General features: G+C 37.8%; 3 protein-coding genes across 3 annotated transcripts; 1 reads left to right on the top strand and 2 right to left on the bottom strand.

Annotated features, from left to right (window-relative positions):
• Window positions 1-1287: 1287 nt before the first annotated feature.
• On the bottom strand, window positions 1288-3573 carry LOC145592102 (uncharacterized). The gene is made up of 3 exons (XM_081648569.1): window positions 2677-3573; window positions 2223-2502; window positions 1288-1901 (listed from the first exon to the last, which is right to left on the bottom strand). The coding sequence occupies exons 1-3, from the start codon at window positions 3571-3573 to the stop codon at window positions 1288-1290; spliced, it is 1791 nt and encodes a 596-aa protein (XP_081504695.1).
• A 1208-nt stretch (window positions 3574-4781) lies between these two features.
• Window positions 4782-5360, bottom strand: LOC145592100 (uncharacterized). The gene has a single exon (XM_081648568.1). The coding sequence runs from the start codon at window positions 5358-5360 to the stop codon at window positions 4782-4784; it is 579 nt and encodes a 192-aa protein (XP_081504694.1).
• A 963-nt stretch (window positions 5361-6323) lies between these two features.
• On the top strand, window positions 6324-13963 carry LOC145590828 (lecithin-cholesterol acyltransferase-like 1). Its single transcript, XM_081647219.1, has 2 exons — window positions 6324-6802; window positions 12834-13963. The coding sequence occupies exons 1-2, from the start codon at window positions 6384-6386 to the stop codon at window positions 13765-13767; spliced, it is 1353 nt and encodes a 450-aa protein (XP_081503345.1). The 5' UTR covers window positions 6324-6383; the 3' UTR covers window positions 13768-13963.
• The last annotated feature ends 2218 nt before the right edge of the window (window positions 13964-16181 follow it).

Genomic DNA, 16181 nt, shown 5'->3' with positions numbered 1-16181 from the left:
ATTATTCCATCGGCTGTCCGAACCTCTCCCAAGTTTCCTCCAAATTAATTTGGGGGCAGGGCATTCTCTTAAGATGTGATTCAAATTTTCCTCTACATAACCACAAGACAAACATCTTGGGTCTGTAGTCAAGTGACGTAGGAATCGGTTGGCATTGGTCATGAGTCGATCTTAACAAGCTAACCATAAGAAGAACCTTATACGCTGAGGAGCACACACCTTCCTTATCTTCTCCCGTTTAATTTCCTGGATAGAATTCGAATTCTCCTCATTACGGATAATATGCAACGCTGATTTTATAGTAAAACCTCTAGACGGGGAACCATTCTAGAAAATGTTATCCACCGCATCTTCGTCTTCCATCAATTCGTAAGAATTAATTTGCTCCAGGATTTCTTTTGGAAGATAGTCCGCAAAAAATTCAAATTTCCATCCCCTGTTTGCGTCCTACATATCATTCACAGTGAAGTCAAGATAGGAAATTGGAGGCTCAGTAATAGCCAACTTCAAAAGAGGAGAATGCACAACCCATTGCTGTTTCCAGAAATTTGTAGCCCTGCCATTACCCACTGCTACATCAATGTCACGCCTTAACACATCAATGTTTTCGACAATGCCTCACCACGCATTAGAGGAGTCACTCTTATGCTTAAAAATTTCGATATCACATCTTCCTTTGCAGTATTTATGCCTTAAAACCCGAGACCACAAAGCCTGAGGTTCAACAAGGATTCTCCAGCCAAATTTCGAGAGAAAGGCGGCATTCACCTGTCGCATTGAGTTAATTCTTAAGCCTCCTTCACTCTTGGGTTTGTTGACATTTTGCCACGCGTCCAAGTGCATACGCTTCTTCTCTTCCGTGCTTCCCCACAAAAATCCTCTAGATTTTGCATCAATTGTATCACAGTTTCCTCGAGGAATTCGGGTTGTTTGCATAGCGTAATAAGGGATTGAAGACAATGAGGACTGGATTAGTGTCACTCTACCAGCCATGGATAACGTTTTGTTTTTCCACCCTGATAGTTTCGAATTAACTTTATCAACTAGGAACTGGTAGTTTTCTTTAGTCACTCGTCCATTTATGGTGGGGACTCCAAGGTATTTGCCAAAGTCATCAGTTGCTTCCATGCTTAATTCTTGGCAGATAGCTTCCCTAATCTCAAGATTAGTGTTGTGAGAAAAATAAATTCTGCTTTTCTCCACACTAACCTTACTACCAGAAGCATTACAAAAGTCATCTAGACACTTTTTCATGAGCTGAGCTTGATCCGAGCTCGCCTCACATAATCAGATCAAATCATCGGCAAATGCTAGGTTTGAAATGGCCGGCCCTCCAACACTAGCCCACACTGGTTTCCATGCCCCAAATTTGCATTCTCGATCAATTAAATGAGTTAGCCGCTCCATACAAATGACATAAATATAAGGGGATAATGGATCCCCTTGTCTTATGCCACGAGAAGGTGAAAAATATTCAGTAGGCTCAATGTTCCATAAGATGCTTAATTTTGTAGATTCAATGCACATCATGACTAAATCCACAATATTTTGGGGAAGCCAAAGCTCTAAGAGAGATTCTCTGATAAAGCTCCATCTCAACCTGTCATACGCCTTCTCGAAATCAATCTTAACAGCCATGTAACCCACTTTTCCTTGCTTGCGTCTCATGGTGTGGAGCATCTCTTGCACTATTATGATATTATCCGTAATCTGGCGTCGAGGCACAAAACTACACTGCGTAGGGGAAATAAGATGAGGAAGCACTGGTTTAAGTCGATTAACCAAAACCTTTGTCACAATCTTATATGTAATATTGCACAATCCAATTGGCCTAAATTGATTAGGCTTACTAGGGACTTCAGTTTTCGGAATTAGAACAAGGAAGGCCTCAGTTAATCCCTCTGGGAAGATTCAGCCCTTTAAAATGTCCAAAGAAGTGCTGATCACATTTGGGCTAACCAAGGACCAAAATTTTTGGTAAAAGATGGTTTGGAATCCATCTGGGCCTGCGGCCTTGTATGGATCCATGTCTTTGATGGCTGCTTGGATTTCACACGGTGCAAAAGGCCTTGTTAGAATGTCCCATTCATCATTGGACATCATAGGAAAATAGTCCAGCAGCAAATTTGTTTGGGCCGGCCCATTTGATTCTTCAGAAAACAGATTGTGCCAATAATCCACCACCATCTTTTTTACTTGTGAGGCCTCTGTGATCCAATTACCATTCTCGTCTTCTAAAGTTTCTATTCTTTTTCTTCGGCGACAGATAATGGTAGATAGGTGAAAATATCTCGTATTGCGATCCCCATCACAAATAGCTTCAGCACGGGATTTTTGGAACCACAAAAGTTCTTCTTGTTCAAACACATCATTCAATTGCTTTTTTAAATTTTCTTCCAACTTGAGGATGTGCATAGGTGCTCCATTAGCCAAAGCTCGCTGAATGCCTTCAAGTCGAGCCCACAATTCCGATTTCTTTCGGAAAATATTGTAAAAATGTTCCTTGTTCCAGTAATTCAATTTATGAGCAAATTCTTTTTAAAAAGGCATCAAAGGAGCCGTGGTATCCCATGTAGCATTCACATAGTCCTCAAATTTTTCATGTTTGATCCACGCAGCCTGGAATCTAAACGGTTTGATTGCAATAGGGACAGGGGCAAAACCGTTAGTACTAACCAACAAAGGGCAGTGGTCAGAAGTCAGTTTTGGCAAATTGCGAACTGCTCCCTCATCATTAGCTAGGCCCTTATCTAGCCTAGCAGCCTTGAACGTAGCTTGAAACAGACCTCTACTCCACGTAAATTTTGGACCTGAGCATCCCAAATCGATCAGGTGATTGGAATTAATCCAATCCGAGAAGTCTGTGCACCGTTTTTCCATCTCCGAGCCACCATTACCTATTCTTTCAGACATACTAGAGGTATCATTAAAATCCTCTGCTAGCATACAAGGACCATGATAAGCTCTTCCAATTGCCTCCAATTGACTCCATAGCTCACGTCTCATAGCAGAATCTAGGCTAGCATAGATAGCGGAGAACATCCAGGGGTCCTCCTTCTTCTTCTTGATCTCAACAGTGATATGTTGCGTATGATTGTCCAAAATCGTCACATCAACTAATTCCTTTCTCCAGAAAAGCCAAATGCCTCCACTGAAACCTTGAGCATCGACCCTAAACTGACCAGAATAACCAATTTTGTCACATATCTTTTGCGCTTGGTCTCCGCTAATGTGAGTTTCAACCAAAACTAGGATAGACGGATCATTAATTCTAACTAACTCTCTAATTATAGCTAGTTTTTTTCCAACACCTTGAACATTCCAAATCATTATCTTAATAGACATATTAAATCCTGGGAAATTTGGGTATCTATCGAACACATTTAAAGGAATGTTAGGCATGGTCCAGACGAAAGCCTCGCTCAGAGCTTTCATTGGACCTGCAATTTCCATGGGATTCTGCATTGTAGCCAGCATATCCGAAGGGTTGTGGGATGGTGGTAGAAATGTGCTCACTTGGAGTTGGGCTTTGTTTGCTATTGGATGTGACACCGTCAGAGTTGGACCATCCATCAGGTAATCCACTAGGGCCGAGTACGATGGGGGGATTTGGGTCACCAAAGTAATCGGTGGATGAAGAGGATTCATGTTCACTTGAATTTTCTGGCAGCTCCCTCAAGGCAGTCGGGGTGTGTAAAGCAATACTGAATAATTGTTCCTGGCCTATGACTCGAGAGGGGTGCGTAAGATTTGAAGGGGCAAGATCATTATTTTCCAAGTTGTGTGATATGATAGGATCAAAATTTTCCTTATTGTTCCTATGATCAACCTTCTGTCCTTGAAAAGGGGTAAAGATAGTTTTTGGACTATTATCTTTTCCAAGATTAGCATCAGAATTATTCGCACTAATATCTTAGTGAATATTTCCTATATCCTGCATTGGGGTCCCCAATGTGATAACTGAATCAATTTCCTCGTCTACTTCCATGTTATTATGGCAATCTCCACCTAAAGAATATTCTTTTTCCCCGGAATTACTCTGATCACCTAAATTGATAGCTCCCTCCAGCATATTGCCACTTCCTGAAGTCAAAGAGTTGACTTCCTCTGCTTCTTTACCAATAGTAGGATTTCGGTCCAAAGTTGCCTTAGTGACTTGCACTATGTCATCGGTTTGGTTCACGTCCAAGTCCTCTACCATAGCATCCTCTTGTTCAAGAACATTAAATCTCGAACCTTTAACTTGAATATTTCCTCAAGTATTCTTTTTACTCTGGCTTCCAGCAGCTAAAGCTTGGGCATTAGATTTGGAATTCCCTTGATGACCAGTGTGGCTGTCTGAGGGTTTAGTTTTGTTCGACCCTCCAGCTTTTTCATGACCCGATTTAACTCTGGCTTCCTCTGCTTGTTTCTTAGGCACTTTCCCTTTTCCCCTAAGGAGTATACTTCCTATTTGTCCGTTGAACCAACATCCATGACCCAAACTGGTCACTTTCTTCAAGTCTCACCCTAGGAGGTTGTTTTGGAATTTGGACCTTTCCTTGTTTCACTGGCTGCTTGTCACTGTCACCGAGGGTAGCTTCCTTAATGCATTCACTTTCCTTATGGCCTAGTCTTCCACATTTGAAGCAAATTTGCTTCAAACCTTCATATTGAATCTTCCAAACTCTTCCATTAAGGCGAAATTTGGAAAGGAGAGGCTTCGATAGGTCTATTTCTATACTGAATCGAACATATTGTCCTCTACTCATCGTCTCAGTATTCCTATCAATACTAATGACTCATCCAATCTTCGATCCAACTCGATGAAGGAATTTCTTATCAAAATATTCCACAGATAGTTGTGGTATCCGTACCAACGCTGTAAGGAACTTGATCGGAGCCTTGTCTGTAACGAAGTTCGGCACCCACTTTCGAATAGTTAAATAACTATCCCCAATTACCCATGGCCCTTGAGTTAAAACGAAATGGTAATCCTCCATGTTTGTGAATCGCACAATATAATATGCAAACCCTACATCAGTTAGGGTAATATCACCCTTTAAACTCCATTTCAATCGAAGCCTTTTAATAAAGACTTCATAACTCATCCTTTTATCAAATAATTTGATAATCAGAGCATTTTGCCATGGTTTGCGCAGCCTCGCCTTCTCCTCCTTCGTAAGCAAGAAGTTTGGACAAGTTTCATCATCAGAATCACATTCCAAAGGAACATCATCATCTGATTCACCTTCATCCACCAAGATGTCATTCTGAATTTCAAATGATCTATCTCCAATGTTTCCTTTAGTCAAATGGCTATAGGAAACCCTAGGTCTCGGAGGTTGCATAGTCACTGGTACTATCTCCGCTTGAGTCATTTCTGTATCATTGGATACATTTTGGCGATGAGGATTCTCCTGAGGAGAATTCTCCGGTGTTCTTTTAAATTTCTTATTGGATTTCTCAATTGATCAGTTTCCTCAGTCGAGAAGTTTTTCGCTCCTCTCAGTTTCGCTCTCCATGTTAAATACCACGTTTAGTTATTGAGAAACTATAGTAATGCCTTTTCCTTTTTTGTTTGATAACTAGAAGTATTTATGACTCTTAGAACTTTAATAAAGATACATTTAAAAGTCATTTGGAAGTCATCCCTTCTTATGACACAACTACTACTAGTCATCCCTTCTTATGACACAACTACTACTAAATTACTTAGATTAATCACACTCCTCAGATGAAATTAGCATCGGAAGTGATTAGTCAAAGCAGTAAACGGTATGGCTTCATAATTGCAATTCCTTAATTGTAGCTTCTGAATTTCTTAATTGTCCTTATAGTTGTAATCATCTTGTATTAATATTAAGTCACAATAGGTATTACGGAGTATTATATTTATAGGGGGAGCATCGCTACATTTCCTTTCCCTCCGCTTCGTCCGTTCTTTTTTAGTTTTATACTTTCACTATTCCTCTTTTGACTGTCTTTCGAAAAATAATATGTAAGAAAAACATATTTGTGTGGACTCTTTTTAAATTCATCTCAATAATTACTATCATAATACATAACTTTTATAATTTTTACTTATGGAGAATTAAAGGTATTAATCGTGAAAGTTTTGCATTGGTAAACGTGATAAAACAAACGGGTGTAGTAGAAAAAACTGAGAAAGTATAATAGAGAGATGACTGTAGCACTCTATAAGTTGGACTAGTTCTCTTGGGAAAATTGGAAAACATTACATGGACTCAATAACTAAGCCCACGTAACCAATCCCACTAACGAGTACCAATAATAGCCAGCTTAGGTACTTCTACACTCTCTGCCACACATTACCCAATCCCACAAAACTACATTGGTAAACCAATCTGAAACATACACTGCACCTCACTTCACTACAACAAATGAAGCATTCTTCACCATCCTTCTTCAACTTAACGAACATCGACTACTATGCCATATCTATAACTATAATGATACACATGCTCTGCATAGCAAGCAGCAGCATCAGCCTTCACCCAATAGTGCTAGTCCCTGGGAGTGGAGGCAACCAGCTAGAAGCTCGGCTAACCGCGAAATACAAGCCGTCGAGCCTTATATGCAGGGCATATCCAGGGCCTTTGCACAAAGATAAAGATGGTTGGTATCGAATATGGTTCGACGCGAGTGTTCTTCTTGCTCCTTATACAAAGTGTTTTGCTGAGAGGATGATGTTGCATTATGACCCTGTTTCTGATGATTACTTCAATGCTCCTGGGGTTGAGACTAGAGTTCCACACTTTGGTTCTACTCAGTCCCTTTCTTACCTTGATCCCAACCTCAAGTGAGTTGCTTATTGGTTTTTATCAATATTTAATTAATTTAATTGATTTAAGTATGTTGTTTAATTAGATGGATCAGCTAAGTTTGTGTTTGATGGAAAGTATGCTGTAAGATGATTTAGGACAACCTTATTTATGCGTTAATTTAAGAGTAAGGTGACACCATTGTTGATGACTTGATTAGTAAACCTGATTAGTACTTAATCAGGCAAAGCTTGATGTAATCAAGCTAATTTGGTTATTTTTGGATAATGTTGGGATTGTGGCCCAAATTTTACAAGCCCATGATTGGATCAATATTTTGAGCAAATGTCGGTAGATGGAAAAATCTACAATAATGCTCATTTTTCTAGAATTATCTTCTTAAAGTATGATCTACAATTTGCTAGAATAACCTAGCATGTTCAAACCGACATTTACTTCTTGCAAGGCTCCACCGCCATTGCACAAGTATAAATAAGTATATGTGCTTTCGATTGGTGCATGCAAGACACACATACAAATACACACCAAGCCACTCTCAATACAAGCCTTCCTACTATTACTACTAATCCTTCTTGCATACAATCTCCTTATATTACTAATACACTATCCTTTGTAATACTCCTTTGTGAGTTTTGTTATTACAGTGAGAGTTATAAATCATTGTACTATTACTCACCCTACTACATTACGGGTGATACTTGTATTCTCCTATTTTTCATATAGTGGATTTTTCAGTGCTTGTTGTCCGTGGGTTTTTTGATAATTTTTCCCACGTTAAATAGTGTGTCTAATTCTCTACTACTTATTTTACCTTTATCTTTCTCCTACTTATCTTATCAATCTCTACATCTTTAATTTGCTTCCACTGTGCACTAACCAACCCTAACAAGTGGTATCAGAGCAAAAGGTTGATTAGAGTGTTTACACATTAAACATGTCTTCGCTTACGAAGTTCGAGATTGATAAGTTCGATGACAAGATTAGTTTCAGCATTTGGAGAATCCAAATGAAGGTCGTTCTCACACAAAACGGATTAAAACGGGCACTTGATGGCAAGTCCAAAAGGCCATCTACTATGACGGATGAGCAATGGTAAGTGTTGGATGAAAAAGCATTGTCCACGATCCAACTATGTCTAATGAAGGAGGTTCTGCGCGAGGTCATTCACGAGGAAACATCAGCCGGATTATGGTTAAAGTTGGAGTCTTACTACATGACTAAAAGCCTTGCCAACAAACTCCGTCTCAAGGAAAGGCTTTATACCATTCGAATGGCCGAAGGTACTTCCATTTAATCTCATCTTAATGAATTTAATTCCATTATTATCGATCTAGAAAATCTAGATATTAAAATTGAAAATGAGGATAAGTCCGTCTTATTAATTGTCTCCCTACCGCCTTCATATAAGCACTTCAAGGAAATCATGCTATATGGTAGCAATGATTCTCTTTCTTTTGAGGATGTAAACTCAAATTTACTCTCAAAAGACAAGTTTGACCTTGAAGTACATACTGATGAAAATGCTGAAGGCTCATATGTAAGAGGGAGATCACATGGAAAAAATAGTACCAATAATCAGGCCATATCTAATAGGCAAAAATCTAAGGATTTTTGCAATTATTGCAAGATGCATGGACACGATGTTTTCAATTACCGAAATTTGAAGAAAAAGCTCGAAAGAAAACTGTAGGGAATATTTCAAGCCATTAACCCCAAGCTTGAACCCCACTGTGATCATACACTTAAGTATGGTGGTGTCCAAAGGGAAGGAAGCTAGAGCAAAAGAGTCACCAACAAGTTTTAGGAACTTGTAAACCGTTCACAAGGTGAAGATTACACCCCTTAACGATCCAGGAGATCGTCAACTCCAAAAGGTCTTGAACCAAATAGGGTTCGGGGATGAAGGTCAAATCCAACCTAAAAGAAATTGAACCTGCCCTAAATAGGCCTCTACTTCATTCTTCTCGTATTCATGTGCGCTTTCTGACTAGCATGCAACCAATAGGTTTACCCTAAACCTGTTTATCTATGTTGGTTGAACTTAATGCACAGATAAAACTATTATTGGCGATCACTTGAATTATAATCATATTAGCCCTAAACAAAATTATTAATTATCTTATTAAGCGTGATTACAAGTACAAATTCCCTTTAAACATGCATAAAAGGCGTGATCAAGCAATAACAATAATAATAAATACCAAGCAACATAATAATTATCATAATAACAATCATAATTAAAATAATCATGTTAACGCTAAAGCATAATAATAGCAAGATCCTAGGCATGATACTAACAAGATTAATAGCAAACCCTATCATGTCACTAAGCAATAAAAATCAAAGCTTTAACCCTAACATGATACTAACATGATATTAGAAAACAGTAAAAGGCACCCTAAACATGATATTAGAAAGCAATAATAACATCCTAACATAATACTAGGAATTAAACAAATTGAAACATGCTTTCTACAAGAATAGAGCAATAAGATTACATACTTTGATGCCTCGTGCCTCAATAACAAAATACACGCGTTAGTAACTTCAAGGAAAATATAAATCAAAACAATCAAATTAAATAATTGAAATCGAGATTTGGGACCAAACGCTCAGAAATTATAACCTTTCACGTCTAGGGCGAAGGCAACTTCGAACTTGGCTAGGTGTGTCTAGATCTCGTGTATGCGGAATTGTGTTTGAGGGAAGGTTTAGAAAAAGAATAGAGAGAGAAAGCTTCTAGCTTTAGAGAGAGAAAGATGATTGTTGATGATTGCGAATTCTATATGAATAAAAACGGAGGTTTAGGACCCTATTTATAATAAAACAGTCCGGAAATAAGTAGAATTTGATAAGAAATAAAACTCCACGCTGTCGTTGCAAAACCGACCTTGTCGCTTGGCAACAAGCTCTGTCGCGTGGCGACAGTCCTGTCGTTTGGCAACAGCCTGGATTCCTGCGCGCTTTCAAACACGGAGTCCACTTATCAATCAAAATCGATTTGTAAAGTCCGTATAAAAACTGAAATCGTATTTTTCATAAAATAATATTTTATTCCAAATAAAACTCATCAAAATATAATTATTAATTCTAATTCTATTAGGATTAAAGAGAACCTTCTAGAGAATTCTAGAAAACTATCATTAATTCTAATAACTTTAGGAATAATAATTAACATTGGGCCCTCCCCTACATCGTTGGGCCGCATGTAAAGATCAAACCGAGCCCAGTTTAGTATTTTGACCATAACTTCCTCATTATTCATCGGAATTGGGCTTATAATATATCGTTGGAAAGCTCTTTGCAAGCCCCATCCAACTACACTATTATTAGACCCTTGTCATGGACCAAAATAAACTAGATTGGCTGCTTTCATAAAATAGAGTTGTTTTTGAAAACAGAAAGCAAGAATTTTAATAAAAACTAACCGCAACACTTGACTCTTCACACTTTCACCTCGTTCGATTATGATTCGACGCAAAAGGTATTCATCACTGGGTTTGGTTTTGGGGAGACACATTTGGGTGTCTACAAGAAGAAAATGATAAAAAGGGTAAGGAAACTGCAGAAGCCGATTTTAGTGATATAGAATCCGATAATGTTCTTTTGGCTACTTCTCCACAAAGAAGTAGAAATCATGATTGGGTGCTTGATTCTGGTTGTGCCTACCATATTTTTTCTCAAAAGGATCGCTTTATCGATTATCCGGTAAAGAATAGATCTGTTTCTATGGGCAACGGATCTCGTTGCAAAGTTCAAGGCACTGGCTTTGTTCGAATAAGACACATGATGGTAAGATCAGGACTTTATCTAATGTTCAGTATGTTCTTGATTTAAAGCATAACATTATCTCTTTAGGCACTCTTGATTCTAAAGGGTGTAAGATATCAGCTTAAGGTGGAGTACTCAAAGTATTCAAAGGTGCTCGTGAAATTATGAAGGCCATTCGACATAAAAATCAATATGTATTACAAGGGTCTTCATACACAAACCCGGTTTGGCATAAAAGCATTCATCACACGGGTACAAGCATGTTTTATAAACCCAAGACTCGTTTGGGTTTTCTAAGTGGCATCTCTGCATAATGCCCTTAGGGCTTCATACGATGAGTACACATAAAAATTTGGTCCAAGGTTGAGATTGTTGGGATAGTGGCCCAAATTTTACAAGCCCATTATTGTATCAATATTTTGACCAAATGTCGGTGGATGGAAAAATCTACAATAATGCTCATTTTTCTAAAATTATGTTCTTAAAGTATGATCTATAATATGCTAGAATAATCTAGCATGTTCAAACCGACATTTACTTCTTGCATGGCTCCACCGCCATTGCACAAGTATAAATAAGTATATGTGCTTTCAATTGGTGCATGCAAGACACACATACAATTACAAACCAAGGCACTCTCAATACAAGCCTTCCTACTACTACTAATCCTCCTTGCATACAATCTCCTTATATTACTAATCCACTATTCTTTGTAATACTCCTTTGTGAGTTTTGTTATTATAGTGAGAGTTATAAATCATTGTACTATTACTCACCCTACTACATTACGGGTGATACTTGTACTCTCCTATTTTTCATATAGTGGATTTTTCAGTGCTCGTCGTCCGTGGGTTTTTTGATAATTTTTTCCACGTTAAATATTGTGTGTCCAATTCTCTACTACTTATTTTACCTTTGTCTTTCTCCTACTTATCTTATCAATCTCTGCGTCTTTAATTTGTTTCCACTGTGCACTCACCAACCCTAACAAGATAACATGCTCCCATGGATGCCTGTATTTGCCAGGATTAGAAGAAAAGAGAGGGACGAATTTGATTGAATGCGCCTGATACTCCCTCCATTCCTTTTTGTTTATCGATAAAAGAAAACATACTAAAAGGTTGTAGAGGCATTAGCTAATTTAGCTCTTGACTAGGAATGATTTTGTAAAGTTGAATAAATGATCAGAAATATATGTTTTTAATAGCTTTTATCATCCCAAAATATCATTGAGAATTAATGTAAGGAGCATACCTCAGATCGATGTATTAGGTGTGGTGCCATTTTAAGGATAGATATCCTTTTCTATCTAATCTGCCTTTGCTCATTTAGCCTTAATTTGTCACCAATTTTAGAAGAGATTTTGGTACTGCGAAGTTTTTTCTGCAATGTTATGCACAACTTTATTTGCAATGGTATGTACAACTTTATTTGCAAATTTTAGGCAGAACCCTTTATTAACAAATTGCAATGTTATGCACAACTGTAATCGAACCATGGGAAAATTTCTGCGGATACCTCTGCTTTCAGGACAGGACGCCTCATGATTCCAACTATATTGCCCTTTTAGCCTATGATTTGGAATTTCAGACTACAACTGGAGTGGCGATTCGAATTAAGAACCAAGCTATTGTTTTTTTTTTTTTTTTTTTTTTTTGTTGGTGTTTTATCCGATTCACCCTTTAGGCTAATCCGGATTCGGGGATCAGTTCTGAGTAGTTAGGTTCCAGTCCCCTCCCCATTGTCGTTGTCCCAAGCTATTGTAGATCAACATTCAAATGCCTTCTTGCTGGCCGTGTCAAATAATACTCCTATCTTGGCTATCTAGACAGAGCTTAATGGATAAGGATTTTGTTTCTCATACTCATAGCTGTTAGATTAGAGGGCATAGCTTAGCAGATTCGGATTTAAGGTCCTAGTGGCAAATACACTTCTCCTAATAAACATTTTTAAGTAAAGTTCATAGAGTAGAAGAGAAGTCCATAAGTGAGCTGGTAAAACTAGTAATTTGTGTTATATTTTAGATGTAATGTTCCCAAGTCTGATCTCCCGCATGATATTCTATTCTATATTTCTTTATCTATACCATGTCATTCGTTTGAAACATTTTCTATGTACACAAGATTTTTGTGGGATAGTCAAAAGAGGATGAACTTGCCATGTTCCCATATCTTAGTACATAGTTTTCGCGATCAGCTTAGGCCACTGTAATCACAACTACATTTTTCTAGCTAAATTAATTGCCTTTATTAACTCATGTTATTCTACCATGAACAGGCTCATCTCAGGATACATGGCACCTCTTGTAGAATCATTGGAAGGAATTGGATACATTGAAAGCAAAACCCTCTTTGGAGCTCCATATGATTTTCGCTATGGCTTAGCCCCAGAAGGCCGTTCATGCCATGTCGGTTCCAAATACCTTCAAGACCTCAAAGATCTCATCGAAAATGCTAGTGCAGTGAATGGAGGAAAACCAGTGGTAATTATATCCCACAGTTTAGGAGGCCTATTTGTCCACCAACTTCTTTTACGTAACACCCTATCATGGAGACAGAAATACATCAAGCACTTCATTGCACTATCAACGCCGTGGGGTGGGACTGTCCAAGAAATGCTCACCTTCGCGTCAGGGTACACCCTAGGAGTCCCATTAGTCAAGCCATTGTTAGTAAGGGAAGAACAAAGAAGCTCTGAAAGTAACTTATGGCTCATGCCATGTCCTAGAATATTTGGACATGCCAAGTCCCTAGTGATCACCCCAAATACTAATTACACTGCAAATGACATACCGAAATTTCTTACTGATATTGGATTTTTGCAAGGTGTACATCCCTATAAAACTCGAGTTCTACCCATGGTTGAAAAATTAAAAGCCCCTGAGGTACCAATCACTTGCATAATTGGAAGCGGAGTTGATACACCGGAGACTTTGTTCTATGATGCAAAGGGTTTTGATAAGCAACCTTCTATTATATGGGGTGATGGGGATGGAACGGTGAATTTGTTGAGCTTGCTAGCAGTTCAATCTGAATGGGTGAATGAGAGAAATCAACCATTAAAGATCATTAACATAAATGGGATGTCACATACCTCTGTATTAAGTGATCATAGATCACTTGATCAGATTTTAGAGGTAGTTTCTGATGTTAATTCTGATGTTTTGAAGTCAAATTGTGTAATTAGTGGAGAAAAACTCAAGAATATTTAATACAGAGTACTATATAGAGCCATTATAGATATATAATTCGTAATTTTTTGTGCGCAAATTGGTCATATAATGTTTGTCATAGCTCATAAACTTATATGACTACTCTCTGTCAATTATATTGGATCTCAAGCCGGGCCGGTGCAACCTATGCGCTTATAAAGAGCCCAAATACTAAAGGGTCTCATTTTTGTCTTAAGTTACTAAGTATAATGTACGAATACATAGTATGTAGTACGGAATATAAGATATACTTCCTCCGTAATTTATTACTCACTCATTCACTCCATTTCAAATGGGCACGTATGCCGATATAATTTCTTTTATCAATAATATCTTTGATAATTATTAGTAAGAATAAATTATAACAATTGAAAATTAATAATTCATTCATTAAGATGATTCTAACAAGTATCCGTAACGTTATGGCTATCGAAACGAATACCTTGTTTTACAGATTGAGTTTTCGACTTTTCAAATAATTTTTCACAACCCTAATATTATGCTCCAAATGAAATCCAATAGTTTTTTAATGATACATAAGAGGAAATGCATTTATTTGTTTAATCTTTGTTTAATTACAATTGTATTCTCTTAAGTAAACACTTTTAAAAAAATTGGTTGTATCGGTGTAAATTTGTCTTATAATGATTAAAAATTACCCTAAAATAATTAAAAAAAAATTATCCAGAATCAAGGCTAAAATGAGAACTTGAAACTAATCTAGACCCTTAGACAATGTTAATCGGACGATCCTCATGCTTCCCGTGTTATTAATGGTATTTTCGTAATATTTCAACTTTACAAAACAGTTTCCAGTTTCATTTCTAAAAAGTAAATAAAAAAATTAATAAAAGTAAATGAAATAAGCCATAAAGTAAATTTCCTTAAAAGTTATAAATAAATAAATAAATAAATAAAACCCTAGAAATCAGTTTAAAAAGTTGCGAAATTACAAAAACATCATTAATGAGCACAAGAAACACCTTATCCGTCCGATTATAATGATCTAATGGCCTAGATTAGTTCCTTGTTCTCATTTTAGCTTTAGGGTCTCACATGGTCTCAATGTATAAGTAATCAATGTTGGGAGTAAAAACCAAATGTCTACAAGGCAAATTAATTGTATTACCCTTAAAAAAACTTATCTCATCATCTATATACGGAGTATTAAATTATACTTCCTCCGTTTCTATTAAGTTGCAACACACCCCTTCAGCTCGCATTTTAAGGAAGATATTAGACTATGTAAACGGATAAATTAATTTACAAAATTTTACCACCTATAAGAAGAAAGGGATAAGTTGCTACGGTTTAAATTTCATAGTTTAATTCATTCGTTTACCTAGTTTAATCACCTTCTCGAAAAGCGTAATAAAAGGTATGTTGCAATTATAAAAAAACAGAGGAAGTGCGAATTACAAGTACCAATTTAAAGTTACTCAAAAGGTTAAAGCTATGCTAAATTGACTAAAAGTTACCCTAAAAATATTCAATATACAATAATCATATCATATCATATCACTAATATATAAAGTCGATCTCGTAGAGAGGCCACGAGACATCGACACTTGGCATTCCAGTTTTTCGCCAAGTGTTTAGGGTAAAAATATCCCATATACGTGGTCCAATCCCGTAGCGACACGTGGCCCAGTCAAAGAGCGACACGTGTCCCTATGGGTAGATGACGCGTGTCCAAGGCTCAAAAGAGCGCCTGAAATCAACATAAAAAGGCCTTATTGCATCATAGCCCAAATCCCGAGAAATATTCTTGAAAGCCGCAAAACGGAGCCCCCGTATTACGCATGGCACCTCCTGATTGCGCAGCCAATCATGTCACGGAATTTTAGGTTACAAACCCTAAAGGGGCACAAATTCCCACCCCTATAAATACCCCAATCATTTATGAAGGGGGGGGGGGTGGATTACGACATTACATAAAAAGAGCATAAAATAGCTCCAACTTCTCTCTACTTTCTCTCGCTAGCCTTTCCGTTTCAGATCTCCAACTTGATCGTCGGAGGCGAATATTCCGATAAAGGAATATTCGTTCATTTTGCAGGTGTCCGAATCTCATTACTTGAAGAGCGCGACCAGTATTCGAGGAGATCCAAAAAATACCCGAAACATTCGGCGCCGTCTGTGGGGATACTCGTCCGTTATGGCAATAGATGGTCAGACACCTAATACTGGCCCTCGTTCAGGCGAGGACGGTCATGTAGAGGATATAGTCCCTACAATTCATTCCAGTGATCATTTGATCGCCCAGAGGCCGATGATCCTCCAGTTACTGCTGCTTCCTTGCAGACCGCACTCAACAAACTTCGGAAGGAGTTTGAGAGCATTTGAGCTTCTACCTCTATGCAGCCGCCCAGAAAAAAGGGAGAAAGAGCTCCAAAGAAAACTCAGAACAGAGC

This window comes from Chenopodium album, chromosome 18 (genome assembly GCF_948465745.1).
Source record: "Chenopodium album chromosome 18, dcCheAlbu1.1, whole genome shotgun sequence".
NCBI classification, from domain to species: Eukaryota; Viridiplantae; Streptophyta; class Magnoliopsida; order Caryophyllales; family Amaranthaceae; genus Chenopodium; species Chenopodium album.
The sequence above is the reverse complement of the archived record's forward strand: the minus strand, read 5'-3'. Positions and strand labels throughout refer to the sequence as shown.